This window comes from Macrobrachium nipponense, chromosome 15 (assembly GCF_015104395.2).
Source record: "Macrobrachium nipponense isolate FS-2020 chromosome 15, ASM1510439v2, whole genome shotgun sequence".
NCBI classification, from domain to species: Eukaryota; Metazoa; Arthropoda; class Malacostraca; order Decapoda; family Palaemonidae; genus Macrobrachium; species Macrobrachium nipponense.
Window position 1 is genome coordinate 29192040 of NC_087208.1, and position 17190 is coordinate 29209229.

The following is a 17190-nucleotide window of genomic DNA, read 5'->3' on the forward strand; positions in this document are numbered from 1 at the left end:
AAACTGATAAAAGCTACAATCATGAGTATTTTTTTTATTGTATTCAACATAAAAATGCGCATATTTTCATATATAATACTCCATGTAACTGCTAATTTGAATGGTACAAAAATTATGCCAAAGTGACGAAATAATTTCCGAGATGTGTCAGATACTTTTTAGTGCGGCAAGAAAGAAATTCGCGCTTGCGCGCCTGCGTAACGATTGTAAACAAAACAACACCTTGATCCGTGAACTCCCAGCATCCCCCAAGGCGCGTGATTCAAGAGTTTTCGGCTGGTAGGCCTAAAAGTATTTTTCTGCGAATTTTTAAAAAAACTTGTATGTCGACGTAAAATACGTCCAGTCGGCACCCGAGAGACAAAAAATGTCGACGTAAAATACGTCCAGTCGGCGTTTAAGGGTTAATAAGGTGACTTGGGACATCTCCAAACCGCATATGATTTTCGCCTCTGACCTTCGGTTTTGTGACGCCAGGGCGATTTATCCCAAAAATAACCATTTTTCAAATTCTATCTCCTCCGTTGATATTTAATATTAAGACCTAGGATTACTACCATATATAGACCTGATGTAGACCTCTAATCGAATGGGGAGTTTTTTTTCTAAAAGTCATTTATTTGCTAGATATGAATTTTTCAATATGGTAAAAAAATAAACCCTATAAATCAGGAGAAAAAAATTTATAAAAAAGACGAAACAAAAATTGGAAAAAAGGGCTCTATTTGATTGTTCTATAATGTCTTTCTGAGTTATATACCAAATTCCAATGTTATAGCTTTAAAATTAAGTGAGAAGATAGATTTTGAAGGTCAATAAGTATAGTTTTGAGATACGGGCGTTCAAAGTTTTCCTTCGTATTTCTATAAAAACAATGTTAGTAAATAATGATTATTATGAATGTATATTTCTTTTTTGTGTATTAATAAACTAAAACTATTTTATTTATCATAATTTAATCATAAATGATGATCCCTTTGCTCATATATCGTAGCCTTGGGCACTGCTTGAGGCAAGATGGGGCACGCCTTCCTACGCAACTCTCTCTCTCCCCTTCACTAACTCGGCTTATTACAGCAAATTTTCTTCCTCTGTATGTTAGCGAGATGTTTTCCCTGTATTTTCCTCTTTGGCATGATGAAATTCTTGCCGAAACAAAGATAAACAAACGTAAATGCAAGAGAATGTCAGAGGTGAAACTCGAAAGTGTACTTTCTTTTTACAAAGACAATTTAGTAAATCATGATTATTATGAATTTCATATTCCATTTTGGGTATTAAAAAACCAAAACTATGTTATTTATCATAAATGAAGATCTCTTTGCTCAAAGATCGTAGCCTTGGGCACAGTGTGACATGTGCTGTCAGGCAAGAAGGGGGCATTACTGGGCAACCCTCCCCTCTCTCTTCACTAACTACGCGTATATTATGATATTCTGTAATAATACTTGAGCGATTTTTCTTCGTCTGTATGTTAACGAGAAGTTTTCCTTGTCTTTTCCTCATTGGCATGATGAAATTCTTGCCGAAACATATAAACATACGTAAATGCAAGCGAATGTCAGAGGTGAAATGGAACGTGTAGACTACTTGAAGTTTGTGCTCGCACTGATGGTTGGACTTGGTTGGTAGCTAACTGAAGTCTCTTCTTGACTCGGGGAATGTCTACAGATGCCATTTCTTCCAATTTCTTTGACAATAATTATCAAAATTTACAATAATAGAAGAAATATTCCATCTTCTTGTATGGATCAATGTTTTAGGCTTATTGAGTTACGTTAACTAATTACCCTGTAACTACGAAAGTAAGAGGAATTTTGATGAAATATTTTGTGTACGTATTATCAATTGCCATATGAAGCTCCATGAATTTTTTCATGACTTTGCATTTTTCGCCCTATTTCGCCCTATACCACCATATATAAGGGTTTCGGCCGGCCATCTTAATAGAATGCAAAACAACATAAACGTGTTTAGGCTTTACATATGAAAGTATGGTTTTTTATAACGTGGTATTGGTTCTCTCTCTCTCTCTCTCTCTCTCTCTCTCTCTCTCTCTCTCTCTCTCTCTCTCTCTCTCTCTCTCTCTCTCTCTCTCTCTCTCTCTACAAGTTACAGAAGAGTACAGTTGTAATATCCTCTTATAATTAAAGGGTGGAAAAAGGCATAAATACAAAAAAATAAATTATAAAAACTGATGAAACCAAATGTACGCCGACCCCTCTACCCACTCCACACAGCATTACCACACCCCTCCTAGCCTGTAAAACTCCATCTTCAGCCACCTACCTTCCCCTGCAACCTTTTGTTTGCAGGCCATATCTGTAAACAGTGTTCCATTTTTATGAATATTTTTTTCTTTTACTTCAGCAACTGTGTGGATATTGCGGGTTATGATTTTTATCATGTTATCTCATGTTTCCAGATTGTGTGTATTGTATTTGTGTATTCCATGTATATGGTCCTGAACTGAAATAAAGGATGATATAGTGAGCCCCCGTATTCAAGGGGGATGCACACCAGACCCCACCCCTCATGAATAGCTAAAATTTGCAAATACTTGGAACCCCTTCAAAAATGCTTGTAAATACCTAGCTTGAAAGTTCAAATACCAAATGTATATACGTACAAGTCTTTGATACAAGTGCATTACAACATGTTTTAGCTTTTAAGCACAAAGGAATACCATCCCAATTCCTCTTGTATCATGTATATTACTCCATTCCGCTAAGTATTTCATGTCTCATATGAGTACTATGTAAGATGATAAAATGCTAAATGAAAGGATAAACTCATCTTTTGATTCAACAATAACAAAATACATTATTTCCTTTTTCTTTATTATTCTTTGATTGATAATTATTTTCATAATTTTTAATAATCATTAGCCAAAAAAATGGGTAAAATAAAGCACATAACTTGCAAGGAAGTGCTAAAACGTAAGTACTAATCGACTTGATGTGGATTGAAATGAACGATAAACGATTAACTGGTTAAAATGGTCTAGTGACTGGTTACGAACAAAACATCTTTACCAATTAATAACCAGTTATTCTTGACCGGTTTTGAACCCTAGTTTCTAGCCTTTCATTCAACTGCTCTGCCGCCCTTCCAATAGCCATACCTACTGTATGTCTCGTGTCTCTTTCCTCTTCTCTGTACCATTCCTCTGCACCTTGTGCATGCCTTGATTTACTTTTAATTGATTCTTGCACGTCTCCATTCCACCATCACTTTTCTACTTTTGACACTCCATATCCGCTGGTTCTTCCCACCAGTTACTCTGCCTCCCCCGAACAAATTTCTCTCATGTCTGCCCAGATATTTTCCACTCTGTTACCCTGTCCAGATTCTACATTTCCCCTTTTCAGCAATCTCTCTCACTGTCCTCCTAAATTGCTCCCCCTTTTCACCTTTAAGGCCCCAAATCTTAATTCTAGATTTCCTCTTTCTTAACCAAGGACTGCATATAATGTACTCAACCAGTGCTTAGTACCTACACCTCATGTGGTTTTGTAAGTTTTTAGCAGTCATTATAGGATTATAGGAGATACAGAGTGGAGAAAAGTACAAATAGAGACAGTGGAAGACAATACATTAATGACATCTGTGCATGAGTGTTCTTGCATCTCAAATTAATTTTTCTATTGAGCTTTTTGGACACGTTGTTTAAGACAGACATGTATAAATGAGTATTTGCTTTCTGTTGAGGAGATATCAAGGAAATGTATCACATGAATTTAATAATTGTAGTAATAGCACTTTCAAAAAATAATTTTGTTAGGTTTAAAGTAGTGATATCTTTAATTTTTATTTTTATTTTTTTCCAGGGAAGATTGGTGTTCAACTTTGAAAATGAAACTCTTGCAGTTCAACTGTCAAAGATTGAGGGCAATTTGGTTGAACTTGACAGTACTACAAAAAAGTAAGTTTATACTGTACAGGAGCTGCATCATTGTTAGTTACTAAGCAAATAATAAACTTCCAGTAATCCATCCTCAGAGTGAAATATTAACTACAATATTGTAATAGTATTTCCTGGTGTCAGCAATAAAAAGTTTACAAGGTAAACTGTTACTTTGTGAGGTTATACTTTAGCTGTACAGTTGCTTATGTTCTACTTTGGAGATTATTGCGGGATGTAATTGATAACTATCTGAGGAACTACAGTTGATGTAAGACTGAGTGCATGCATTGGTGGCAATCTTATAATTTTCCACAAGTGCCCATAATATGGTTAATTGTTTTCTTAGTTCAGTAATCTTTGAACTATATTCTGTGAATGGGATGTGTTTAATTTTTCCTATTACTATTTAATTTGATGGATTTTATTTTTTTATTCTGAAGATATCCAGCTATCTGTGTTGGCATTGTCATTAAAGATTTTTGTGCCTCTCTCTCTCATATTCATATTAGAGACTTGCTTTTCTCCCTTCAAACAGTGCTACAGTTTTCACAAAATATAATTATTGTGAAAAAATAAAAGAAGTAATTTTTAATGAGATCAATTAATTATTTCTAGCACATTTCACAGTAATTAATTCATCCCAGATGCTTCAGTTCTTCATAAAATAAAAGTGATACTCTGCACATATGGATTGATGTGCGATCTTACTCTGGTCTTGAATAGTCTCACTTGAGCTCCACATAAACCACTATGTCAACAGTTAATGGGAGATCTGACTCAGACAGTTTTTCCTGTTTGCATTGACTTTCTCAAAAGAGAGGGTTAACTTCATGGCAACATCAGGGATGAGAGGTCTGTGCCCTTCGAATTGTCCAGGATTTTGTAGGTAAGACTCAGAATCCCTCGGTTCATGATGAAAGTCTGTCTCGTTTTCATTCTACTACTCCGGAATGAATGGGTAGACAGTGATCCATAGGAGTTCTTGCTTTGTCCTGTCAAAGCTCGGCTCTGCTATCTGAGGATTCTCCACCTAGGACCAAGGGTCATTGACTTTTGTGTTAGCACCGGTCGGTCAAGAATGGAGGTTTCCAAGATCCTCCTGAAGGCATACTTCTCATTGGATAGTTCTGCCACAAAGTCTGCGCAGGCTAGAGCATATGACATCAGAGGATTGAGTTCCTCTCTTGCAACTAGAAGAATTTGTCGGTTCATAGGGTTTTGGATGTTGGTTCCTGGCTAAAGCAGACCACATTCACCTCCTTTCTGAAGGACGTTGCCTACAGGTCCTTAGACACTTTTCCTTGGGTGCGGTGGTGGCTGCCCATCAAGTTGAGTAACTCATCCAGTTCCCCCAGTGGGACAGTTGGTATCTTACCTAAGATGGTTGTGTGGGAGAGAGAATCAGGGAGATGGCTTGTCTCCTTTCTCTTTTTCCCTTGTCTTCTTCCTGGCAGGGGGGGTGAAGAATTTCACACGTCATAAGCTGGAACTGGTCTGATACCGGTGAGTGTGGCAGCCATAATGATTGCAGTATTTGTGTATTCCTATACAAATAACAAATTTGTTTCTCAGTAGCACTTACTCCTCTCTCTTACAAGGGGAGAGAGGAGTGGTAACAAATCCCTGTGGCATGTGATTTGTTGCTGGAACAGACAGAATTCTTTTTACCTTCCACTGATAACAATGAATCTGGACATCTTTCATTGTGTTTTATCCCAGAAGGTTAAGTTTTTAGATACTCGTTTATCTATTCACTCACGGGCTCAGACCCCCTTCCTTAAAACTTGATCTTCTAAGAAAGGTGGTCAGACAGGCTGAATCCACAGCCAGTTGTGGATACTTATACCTCCCTCCAAGTATAAGTCTATCCTATCGTGAAGACCGAAGGTTTGTTCTGCATATGAACAAATGACAAATTTTTGAATCAATTTGTATTTTTCATAGCTAACAAACCTGAGGTCTTAACGTTAATTGCCCACCTCTAGCTGCCCCTCTCATGTATCCTGGATTGGAAGAAAGACTGATATTTTGCTGGGGTATGATCTTGGTCGATGACCAAGCATCCACTCCGTATATACATGAGTTGCCAGATGCCATAGATTCCTTGTTTTACAATCTTGGACTGTTTTTACCGGTTTTCCAGCTAGAAGATTATCCTATTGTTAAGACCTCAGGTTTGTTAGTTATGAAAAATACAAATTTATTTAAAAATTTGTCATTTTGTGCCGATGCTTTTCAAGAAGTAGCAGGTCCGGGAAAAGGGAACTTGAATTAATTGGTTTGTTAATCAAATGTATAATAGAGTGTGCATGTGATTAGCAGTGATTTGCAAGAGTACATTCATGTAATTACATTCTTTAATGAAACATCCAAGGATTTTCAAGCATATGCTGGGATGAACAAAGATTAACAAAGATTGTCACTTTCACTTTTTTCAAAATTGCTTTTAAAGCATAAATATAGGTGTACTGCAAATACTTTTATACTATTTAAGTACGGTAGCACTGTATACTGTAATGAGTTCTCAGTACTACACAAAAAATAACTGTATTAACTCTACTTGCAAAAGAAAAATACAAAATATTTACATTTAAATCAGACGGTTCTTACAAGGTAGAAGACAGATGCAGAATGACCAACTTGAGAAAGCTCATAGCTTTAGACTGGAAATTGTAGGCGCGTTCATCTCCCAATCCAATATATCAGTCATGCTTACCAGATAATGCAAACCATCAGTCCTGTTAGTTTCAGTGTCTGATAAATCTAATGTATTTAACAGGTAACTTTGTTAAGTACAAAATAACTGCTTTATTTTTACAAAATTGGATACATTTGATGAATAACGAAATATGCCAAATTTTAAAAGTAATTTGTACTTTTCCTAACATACAAACCTGAGATCTTTTCATAGGAATTACATTCAGCGTGGGATGGAACAGGCTATTCTACACAACAAAGTTGTTTGATAGATGTACTACAAGTGGGAGGTGTGAGGGATACCCTTACTACCTCTTGTTGCTGCGTAGCATCACCATTTGCCTTATTAGTCTGGGAGCTGGGTGAAGTTTAATATACATGGAAGGTACAAAATATCTGAGGTGCTTGGGGTGTAGTAGTAGCCAACCTTTAAACAGAACAACCATTCTTACATTCCAGAGGTGGTGGTGTGATGGGGGCGCCACCTGAAAACCATCCAAATTGGATTTAATTAACATGACAGGTAAAACTTTAATTTCTATGCCAAATTATGGGCACCACACTTAATCTAAATCTGCAAGGTAAGAATGGAATTTCTGGTGGAAAGGTCACTTAAGAATGCTGTCAATTTACACTGATTTAGGTTTGAATTAACATGAAAGGTACAAGTACTAAACCACTGGGATTTGTAGGTGGTGGTCACCTGAATATTAATCACCAACTTAAGAATGGAAGTTGAGGTGGGAAGGACACTTAAGAGTAGGTCAAAGGGCATACCACAGTCAGTGACCCCTAATTAACATTTTAATTAACAAGGAAGGTACACATTTAAAACATCATGGATATTGTTATGATTCAGAATCACCAACTTAAGAATGGAAATTATGGTGGAAAGGTCAAACAACACCTAATATTACACCTATTTAACATGGAGTGTACGTGTTTAAAATCACAGAGGAATTACTTAGAGCACAAGGTTTTTAGAAAAATTCCTTGTGATCATTTTATTTTGGAAAAAACAAATTTAACAAACCTGAAGTGTCAAAATCAAGTAAAAATGTACTCAGTTTACTAGCTTTATAGATAGCATGGGTTAATTAGTTATCATCCGACTCCCATCCTCATCTGATGATGACAGATCCTCCTCTTCATCTGAAGAGGCAGCTAGAAGTCCTCATCAGACTCCTCTTTGGTAGCTTCCTTGTCTGTTACCAGTGCATCTGGGGACCATTGAACCAACAAATTTCATAAGACTCATCTTGGAGTTCCCAACCATCATCCTCTGTAGGGTGTTGCTGGATGTCAGTAATGTCTGCATTTGCCCACATTCTTGCAAAAAAAGATGCTCGTCAGATATGTAGGAAAATCTCTGCCTTACAGAATGGATCATTGTCTTATCGATGCCTCTTAATTTCTTCAATGGGTCTTTGTTTGTTGACTTTGACCCAAAGTGTTTTTCAAACACTTGGTGCCAATGTGCATGCAAGGATAGGGCTGCCCCCTTTGTCTTCACACCCTGTATCCTTGCTGCGAAAGATATTACAGCTTGTGTTGTCTTCTCACTCAGGTTTTCTTTTGCCATTTCTGCAAATGCTGTTTGTGTGTCAGTGTCCTTTTCCATTGCTTGAATGGGTGTACCTTGCCCTTTCTGACAAAGGCAGAAGTGTAATCCGATCCTGTAAAGGAGTGGAAAGAAGGGAGGACGTCGGAAAGCTTCTTTCCAATTGTCTTTTCATTGTCTGTCAGTTATGTTGATATACCTTCTGTCGATTCATAATGATTTATCGACATCCGTCCATATATATGTTCCCTCAAATGTTTCAGGAATGATGGACCAGTATGACAGCAATATCTGTGTCGGATGCTCTCACGACCACATTCTGGACAGTTCCATCGTCCAAAGATTTTATGTGAACACAGATTAGTGTGTCTGCTTCTTCATGGTTTGTCTTAAAGTTTTCAACGACTTCTCTAACTACTATGTCTCCTTAGACATAGAAGTGAAAGCAGGCCCCAAAGGTAAGAGAGGCACACAAGCTTGCAGTCGATCAATCTTGCATAGTGGTGTGCCACCCATTCTTCTGCTAGGAACTACTACCTCATAGTCCATTTGGTCTATGTACTGTCTTTGGTGTATATAAAGCAGTAAATTACTAATGTGAAATTTTATAGTTAGGCTATCATCTGGTCTCGGTTATTGTCCAGTCCTGATTAACTAATTTTGGTCTACTAAAGCTAGGCTAGCCTGTCACCTAGCCTAGGTTATTTTTCAAATCAAGCTAGATTATTTAATTCCCTTCAAAGTGTATGCGCATGATAGTCTAAGTATTAAGGTAATGCTTAGATATACAGGTTATATAAAAAGGGAAAATGTCTGGGTAGATCTAGGTAATAACTGTGTCAGGTATTTCTTTGGAAATTACAGTTTCCTGTAGTATTTGGGTTGCTTATTAAGAATTTACTGTTGTTTTTTGGGGGCAACTGTAATTGACCCCCAGGGGCTAGTACTAAACATGGCAAAATACATTGTACACCCAATCCCTTTGGCTTTCGTATTCGCTGACCATTCCTTGCAGTCCATGTGGAGTTATTGCCTAGAATTACCAATGTCTGTAGCCTTTTATTTAATCCTAAGATCTTCAGTGTAAACTTAGGATACTGCCTAGGTCTGTAGCCTAACAGGATATTCAGGTTACTGGATAATCCAATAACTACTACAATCTACCTAACATATTCTCACTGAATCAACGTTGATTGTAGTCTACTGCCTGGTAGATTATTGCTGACATCATTATCTGAACAGATTATCTATTATATTAATAAAAATTTTGGAACATTACTTTAGATAAAACTAACAAATAGGATGATAAATTCTTCATAACAACATTCTCCTCTACATGTAGCTAGCAATCACAAATTGTAAGAATCGCCGACTTGTAGCTACTGGTGAAAAAAAGCGGTTTATGGCTTTTCACGCACGTTAAAATAATTGTTCCATGGTCTAACTAAAATATTTTTAGATGGAAGTTGAAATTACATCCATCAGTTAACGGCTATCTGGTTTTACGACGCTTGTCTAGCGATGCTGTTAACTGGATTTTCTGTGCCGATCCCTGGTTAGTAGCGCCGATATCCGGTTAGCGGCGCTGATCTCTAGTTAACAGCAGCGCTGATCTCTGGTTAACAGCGCCAATAGTATTAGGTTAGCAGTGCCATTAAACATTTTTAATGCTGTTATCACCAATTTTTGGTTAGCAGTATTGACCGGGAACAGAACCCCCGTTGTTCCTGAGGGCTGCCATACTTAACTTGCAAGTTGGAAGTTTCCATGAACTTCGGTAATGAAATCATCAAGTGAAGAACGAAACTCTTGGAGATAACAATCATAAATCGCTAGCACTGACTTTTACTGGCGAAAAACGATGGTTTACGGCTTTTCACATTATAAACTAACAAAATTTTAAACTGAAACTCAGAATTGCAGGCTTAGCTTTCATGGACCTTGGTAATGAAATTAGAAAGCGAAGAATGCAATTCTCTGAGCTAACCTAACAATCATAAATCGTGAGAAGCACTGATGAAATAAACCAATTACAATTTTTTTCTCACAATAAATCATTGCTCTACAGTCTAAATAATTTTTTTTTATTTTAACTGGAACTTAAAACTATGCACTTGACAGATTCAATAAGTAAAGAATGGATTTCTCTAAGCTCTGGTTTCTTGCATGACCAGAGAAAAGAATGGTGCCTTGGTCAGATTTTAGCCATATGTAAACAATATGATGGTGTGTATGCGCACAACCACTTCTTGTGGTTTTGGTGTAGTAGGAAAACTGGACATTAACATTTGCTGAGGATAATAGAAAGTGCCTTCTTATCCAAAGTCCATTTATAGAGACTATCACGTTATAATGTTTATCATTACAACACATACCCAGCCATAAGACCAATTAAGATTATTCTTTGATATTAGTCTGGTCACTATGGAACTCTGGATAGACCATGGAAAGGGTACTCCTTGAGAATGAGACAACGACTATCAGAAATGTTTTAGTGACCTCTCTTCTGGTTAAGACCAAAAACTGTTTTAGTAATCTCATATTTTATATTCATATGTAATCAGGTATTTAAATTGCCCAGAGCTGTATTTTTATGTATCCAAATCTTTTATTGACCTTGTACTTAAAACTTTACCAAGTTATGTAAAATATCCGATGATCCATAATGTTCATTTGAAAGTGCATTCAAAGCATTGATCATAGCTTGCTCAAAAGTTTTGAAACTAGCTTGGTAATATTCTGGATGTTAGTAGTTCCTGAAATATTTTAAAATCTATTATTGTTTATTTTATTATATTTCTAATGATTATAGCATATCAGATACAGTATTATGCACACAAGATTTTGCATGGAAGATATGGTTACTAGTTTTTTAAATTAAAATTCATGTTTTTTGTTTATGATCAGTAAAATTTTGTTTTACTTTCTGTAGTTTGTAATGCTTTTTCTCATGTTGTAAAGTTTAATTTCAGTAAACAAGCACAAAAGAAGAGTCAACAAGAGAACCTGTCTATGATGTCTGGAGGGGAACGATCTTTTTCAACTGTAGCACTGATTCTAGCCCTTTGGGAAGTAATGGATTCTCCTGTCAGAATGCTTGATGAGTTTGATGTCTTCATGGTAAGATAATTTAATATTTATATGAATTATGGTCTTATATAAATACAAACTCTTTAAGGTAGATATGCTTTAGCATACTTTTATAGTGTTGAGCAGACTACTGTATTCAGAATAAGTTTTTTTTTTTTTTTGTCATTGCCACTGATTTAGCTGTTGAGTTACTTAAGTGTCACATTTAGTTGTCTTGTGCAGGATGGTGACCATGTATTCTCTTTTCTGCAACATTTGGCTCTATTTTGACATTCAGTTCTAAATATGAATTCCCTTACTTGGGGTACACTCAAACTAATTTTAATTTTTTTTCTGTTTTCCTTAAAAACTTTTGAGGGTCATATCAGGAATGAAATATTGATCTGTAGACTAGTTAGTTTTCAAGATTTTTCATATTTTCATTGAAAACAATTGAATGGAAATGTTACAAAAGATTACTACAAAGGATTATTTTTTTAGTTTCTCTATTTTTTTTATAATTATAATAAATGTTTCAAATTGATATATCCCAATATTTTAGGTTTCCATTGGAACAAACTTTTGAAGACTGATACTGAAAATTTAGTAGTGAATTAAGTTCATTCCAGTCTTTTGTCTCGTGCACTTTCCACCTGAATCCAATTTACTGTAGGTCTTTGTCTGTGCCCTTTTAATTTGATTTCATGTTGTTTCTTATGGCCTTTGTCCGGACACTCATATGTCTACTATTTGTTTCATTAGAAAGCTATTACTTTTAAAATGCCGTTGTTCATATATGTAATAAACCTTCGGTCTTAATATTAGGATCTAGTGCCAGCTGGAAAACCTGTAAAATTGATAAATAATTGTGTACACACGGAACTATTGGCATCTGTCCGTGATCACAAGCTTTGTGGGATCTCCTTCTATGCAATTTTTAAAATCTCCAGGTAGAAAAGTTATGAGGATGATCCCTCACTTCATGTAGATAAGAAAAAGGTAGAGTGAGGTGGGAGAAACTGACCTATTAGTAGAAAAAATTGCCTAAAAACTCCATTTTGTACCTGAGAGTGTGCCCAAAACAAACTGCACATAAATCCGTAACTCAGAGAAAAAGTGTTATATTTTGCACTTTATAAAAATTTTCGGGAAATGGTTGGTGCTCCGAAAACGCGGGGAAACACTGACCAGGGTGTGGGGGAACCCTCCATAAACCAAATTAGCATAATGACACTGATAATCTTCCAAGAAGGCCGTAGGTTAGATCAGAAAGACTTATGAATAGAGTTGAACCCACCTAATAAAAATTTCTTGCTATTGCATCACAGTTCACTAAATATCACCTTCAACTTTACCACTAAATATCACCTTCAACTTTACACAAAAAAACTGCTCCACTTTTTGTTATGTAGTATTTTGAAAATATTCAAAACTTCAAAAATATTTTAAACTATTCATAATTTCATGCATCTGTGTTGGGGGTCAATGTTTCCCAGCATGATTACAGTCGGTAGTCCCCCACACCAGAAACAATCACACCATATTCACAGATGTGAGACACTGTATGAGAAGCGTGAAAAATTACAACAGACATCCAAAAAAATAAATTTTCTTACCTGATAAACACAGACGTTGTGATAACATGAACATGTTGCTTTCATGTTGTTCACTGAGATGGTTGCTGTGTTGGTGGTGAGGTTTGGCACAAAATTTGAAATAGTTTTCATACCAGAGCATTCGGTCGGTGTTCTCCCTTGGCTGGTATTCACCCATCTCACCCTACATATGGTTCCATAAGACTTTCAGTGGTAGATAGCACAGTTCTTTTGTGTCTGCCCAAAGATTAGCAACTATTTCTTTCAGATTGCAGTCACTGTCCCAGTCAGAAAATTATTCCATTTTTTCAGAGCTCATTTTTTTGTAGCATAACCCTATGTATATTTAAGCTCTCTTGACATTATTTCTTTTTTTTTTTTGAGAGGGGGTGGGGGAGGTATTTACCTGGTCCAGTTCTCTGTAGCCATTGATTGGTAATCTGTTTAGTTTTCTTGACTTCCTTGTTTAGATGGTTTTCACTATCTCCATATACAAGCTATTGTTCCTGTTCTTCTCTTGCTCTTTAATGTTGAATTCTTTTTAGTCAGCATTGTTTTAATTTTGTTTTCTGGTGATGTATGTGAAATTCAAGTCTACCTGTATGTGAATCGGTAGTTTGTCCAAGTTCTTTGGTTTCCTTGGGAATCCAAGACTCTGAAGATGCTTGACAAGCGTTTGGCTTGGGCCATTGGTTCGGCTTGAGCAGCACACTTGGTTTTCTTTGGAACTCTGAGCCAACATTTCTCACCAAGTAGTTCAAGATAGAAGCAGCTGTGGAGACTGGGAGACATTCTAGCTAGAGAGTTGATACTCTTTCCTTTGATGTACGTGAGGAATTGTGCATGACCGTGGACATGTTTCCACCCTAGGACTGTTGTCGACTCGTGTTTGAACATCCATAACTTTAGTCTCCATCCTTTCAAAACCCTTGTTGATCTTCTACAAGATTCCTGTTGATATTCTCCCAGAAGGTCCCCTGATCATTCCAGCTCTCATGTCTGTGAAGACATGCACATACGTGCATCAATTACATGCAGTTTGGCCTTGCTCCTCACCACCTCTTGTCTCTTTGGAGAGATGGTGTTCGACGTTTGAGTTGTCACAGCTTTGGGCATGATTATACAGCTGTATGTTAACAAATGGCCGTCGTTCAGGGGTATTTGTCTCAAGATGAAGTGTCTGGGGAACAGACCGTCGATCTCCCCCACAGCCATGCACCACATATGTACAATGCCTTTTGGTCACAAAGGTAACAGCCAATGGTGTTACCATAGTAATGGCTGACGGATGTTCCATGTCATCTATGTACAAGATTGATCTTCCAACTTATACATCCTTTGTAATGTAGGTTGGTAAGGTTTTTCTGTAGGTTGAATGAATTTACTGAGTCAGTCCCTTACAACTGTCATTGTGTGAATTGACAGTCTATGTTCTTCTAAAGATATCAGTCCTATTCATGTAGGGAGAAAAACATGACAACATGACAAAGGTAAACTTTACAGAGACAGAAGTTAAGTTACTGAACAATACTTGTGTTTACATGTCACAAACACACACATGTCAATACAGCTGAAGGAAAAAAAAAATTGTTACTGAAGAATCTGAAACAATTTTGCACTCAAAGTAATGAGAAGGAATTCATACTATTCTTCATTGTAATCAGTGAAATACATACACTTATAAACTACATATTTTATTAAAAACATATGCACTTATGTCGTCAGCTTCATGTTATCAAAACGTTCTTTCTCAGACAGTATATGTACAGTTAAAGCCTGATTGGCTGGCTGGTTGCCATGGAGATCTGTTAGCCAGTGACAGCCCTCTACTTCTGTTCTATTTATGGACATAATTCTATACAAAAATGTGTTAGGCACTCGGTTTAAACATTGCAATGATCGTGATCATTTGACTGTTGATGGCAAAAATTACTCAATAATTTGCTTTATATGATTATTTCTTTGAGAAAAGAATTTAACAGTAATTTTAACTTTATTATATAGTGGACCCATGTATTTGTGCACTCATGTATGCATGGATTTCTCTTCGGAACATATCTATCCATTATTCATATGGAATTCGTGTATTCGCGGTATTTTTTTTTTATGAGAAATATCCACAAATTACTGTTTATTTTATCTATTTCAACATAGAATGCACTTTTTGTGATAAAACTATTAAAAACCCTGGTATAAACATTTTTAGTGGGCTTTTCTTGAGTTTTAACAAACAAAATAGGCAGTTTTAAGCATTTTTATTTACAGATTCTAGCTATTGGGGGAGGTTGTCTGGTACGTATCCCTGTGAATACAGGGGGAACACTGTAGTGGTATGAAAAATCCCACGTGTCTGTTGTAGTGATGCGTCATTACATGCAAATCCTGTTCCCAGACCATCATCAAATTTACAACTGCTAACTGATGATGACTTTAATAACAATAAGGAACAACCCTCCAAGATTGATATGATGAAATGTATTTTAATGTCTTAATTATTTTTATAATTCACAAGTTGAATTACAGTTATTTTGGTCATGTATATTTTTGTGTTTTATGGAATGCTTTTGTTGAAAACAAATTGGGTTAGTGAGCATAAGGTCTCAATTGTCCCACTATTTTACCACTGATGATCTTAATTATCTCACATTCACTTAACAGTATTATTATGTAATAAATAAATAATAAACTATAATGAATAAATAACCACTAAAATGGAAAAAGGATAAAAATATGTTTGTTCCTATACAATATACAAACCCTTGGTCCTTTACCACAACTTTGTAGTTCTTTTTCTTTAGCTTCCATTATGCTTCTATTTTCAAATCCTAGCAACACCTCCTCTTCATCTTCGGTTTTTTCTTCCTTACTATAATCTCTTATATGACATACTTCCAGCAGTCTCAAGGTGCGCATGTGTGCATGGGAGACCTATAAAAGAATATCCCATCTAAGGCCAGTGGTATTGTCCGTTGGAACTAAGTTAACCCATCCCTTGTCACCTGACTGTGAGTTGTACATTGTACAATCAGCCCATGATGTTTTTGATCTTTTTCCTGCCAGACTTAATATAGTCCATTCTTGTACGTGTCCTGTATCATTGTTTACAGTTGTAACTCTATTTCCCTTTTTGGATATGGGTATGTTTTTATTAACTCACTTTCCCCGTCTTCTTCCATTGTTTCCTCTACCACATCTCTTTCTATAGCCTCTTCTGTGTCTGCATTCCTTCTCCAGCCCACTATTATCTTCTTTCCTTCCTGCCCGTCTACATACCCTTTATTTGGGCCATTGGATCTACCTTTCACAACATGTAATTTACCTATTCTAGCTATCTTTTCTGTTTCTGGTGATAGTCTTTGAATCCTAGTAATGTGTATTGTAGCTACTTCTCTTAAAGAATCCCCATGTTTAACTATTACTGTTTTCCCTCATATTCCCACTACCTGAGCCGCTCCTCTCCATTCATTTTCATTTCCTCTCTTATAGAATGCCTCATCTCCCTCTAATTCTTCTTCAAATTTATGTTCTCTTAACGTTTTTGTTTAACGCAATTTTTATCTTGTTACATGACTCATTTTTTATAAGCACTTCTCTGGCCCTATGGATTGCATTCAGTGCGTCCCTCACCATACTCTCTTCCATACCTTTCTCTCTGCTTGCAGGACTTGAACTCTTTTCTCCCATTAGATTAAGCAGGGAAGTTTTTTTTCCAAATACTAATTGGTTAGGAGAGAAACCTCCATTATTTAGTAAGCAGCTCCCAGCACTCACTATCCATATCAACCCTTTGGACCAATCTACTTCATCCTCCATCATCTTTCTTACACTTTCCTTGATGATGTCTGGTTTTTTCACATAATCTGTAGCTCCATGGAGATTCCGGTGCTGTGGCTAATACTTTACTATTCCATCTTTCTGCCATCCTCCTTACTCTTTCATTTTGAAATTCTCCCCTATTGTCTGACAATATTTTTTAAGGCGCTCCAAATATAGCAAACCAACCATCAAAAAGTGTCTTTATTATAGTTTCTGGTTTATTATCTTTGATCCTAAAAGCCTGACAATACCTCATTGCCATATCTACCATTAGCAAGAACTTTCTCTCTTTTATCTCTCCCTCATCCATTGCTACAACTTCATTAAACATTTTACTCCAAGAAAATCCTACTACTGGTTTAGCTGGGTTTCTTTTGTATCTTTTACATACCTCAATTTCCAATTAGGTCCGTCAGTAACTTTTTTTATTTCCTCCTTTTCTTTCTCTATTAAACCATCACTTCATTGTGCTTCCTCTGTTAGCTCCCATATTTTACCTCCACTTCCATGACCAAACTGTAAATGTAATTATTTCATTGTGCTCT

The 17190-nt window shown here is 36.3% G+C and overlaps 1 protein-coding gene across 3 annotated transcripts in view; it reads left to right on the top strand.

The window, feature by feature from the left end:
- Nucleotides 1-17190, top strand: part of LOC135227060 (structural maintenance of chromosomes protein 6-like) — a 287005-nt gene that overhangs the window by 237608 nt on the left and 32207 nt on the right. For all 3 annotated transcript variants that reach the window (XM_064266876.1, XM_064266875.1, XM_064266877.1), the window contains exons 22-23: nt 3831-3925; nt 11138-11285. In XM_064266876.1, the coding sequence (XP_064122946.1) occupies nt 3831-3925; nt 11138-11285 (243 nt within the window). The remainder of the gene's footprint in view (nt 1-3830; nt 3926-11137; nt 11286-17190) is intronic.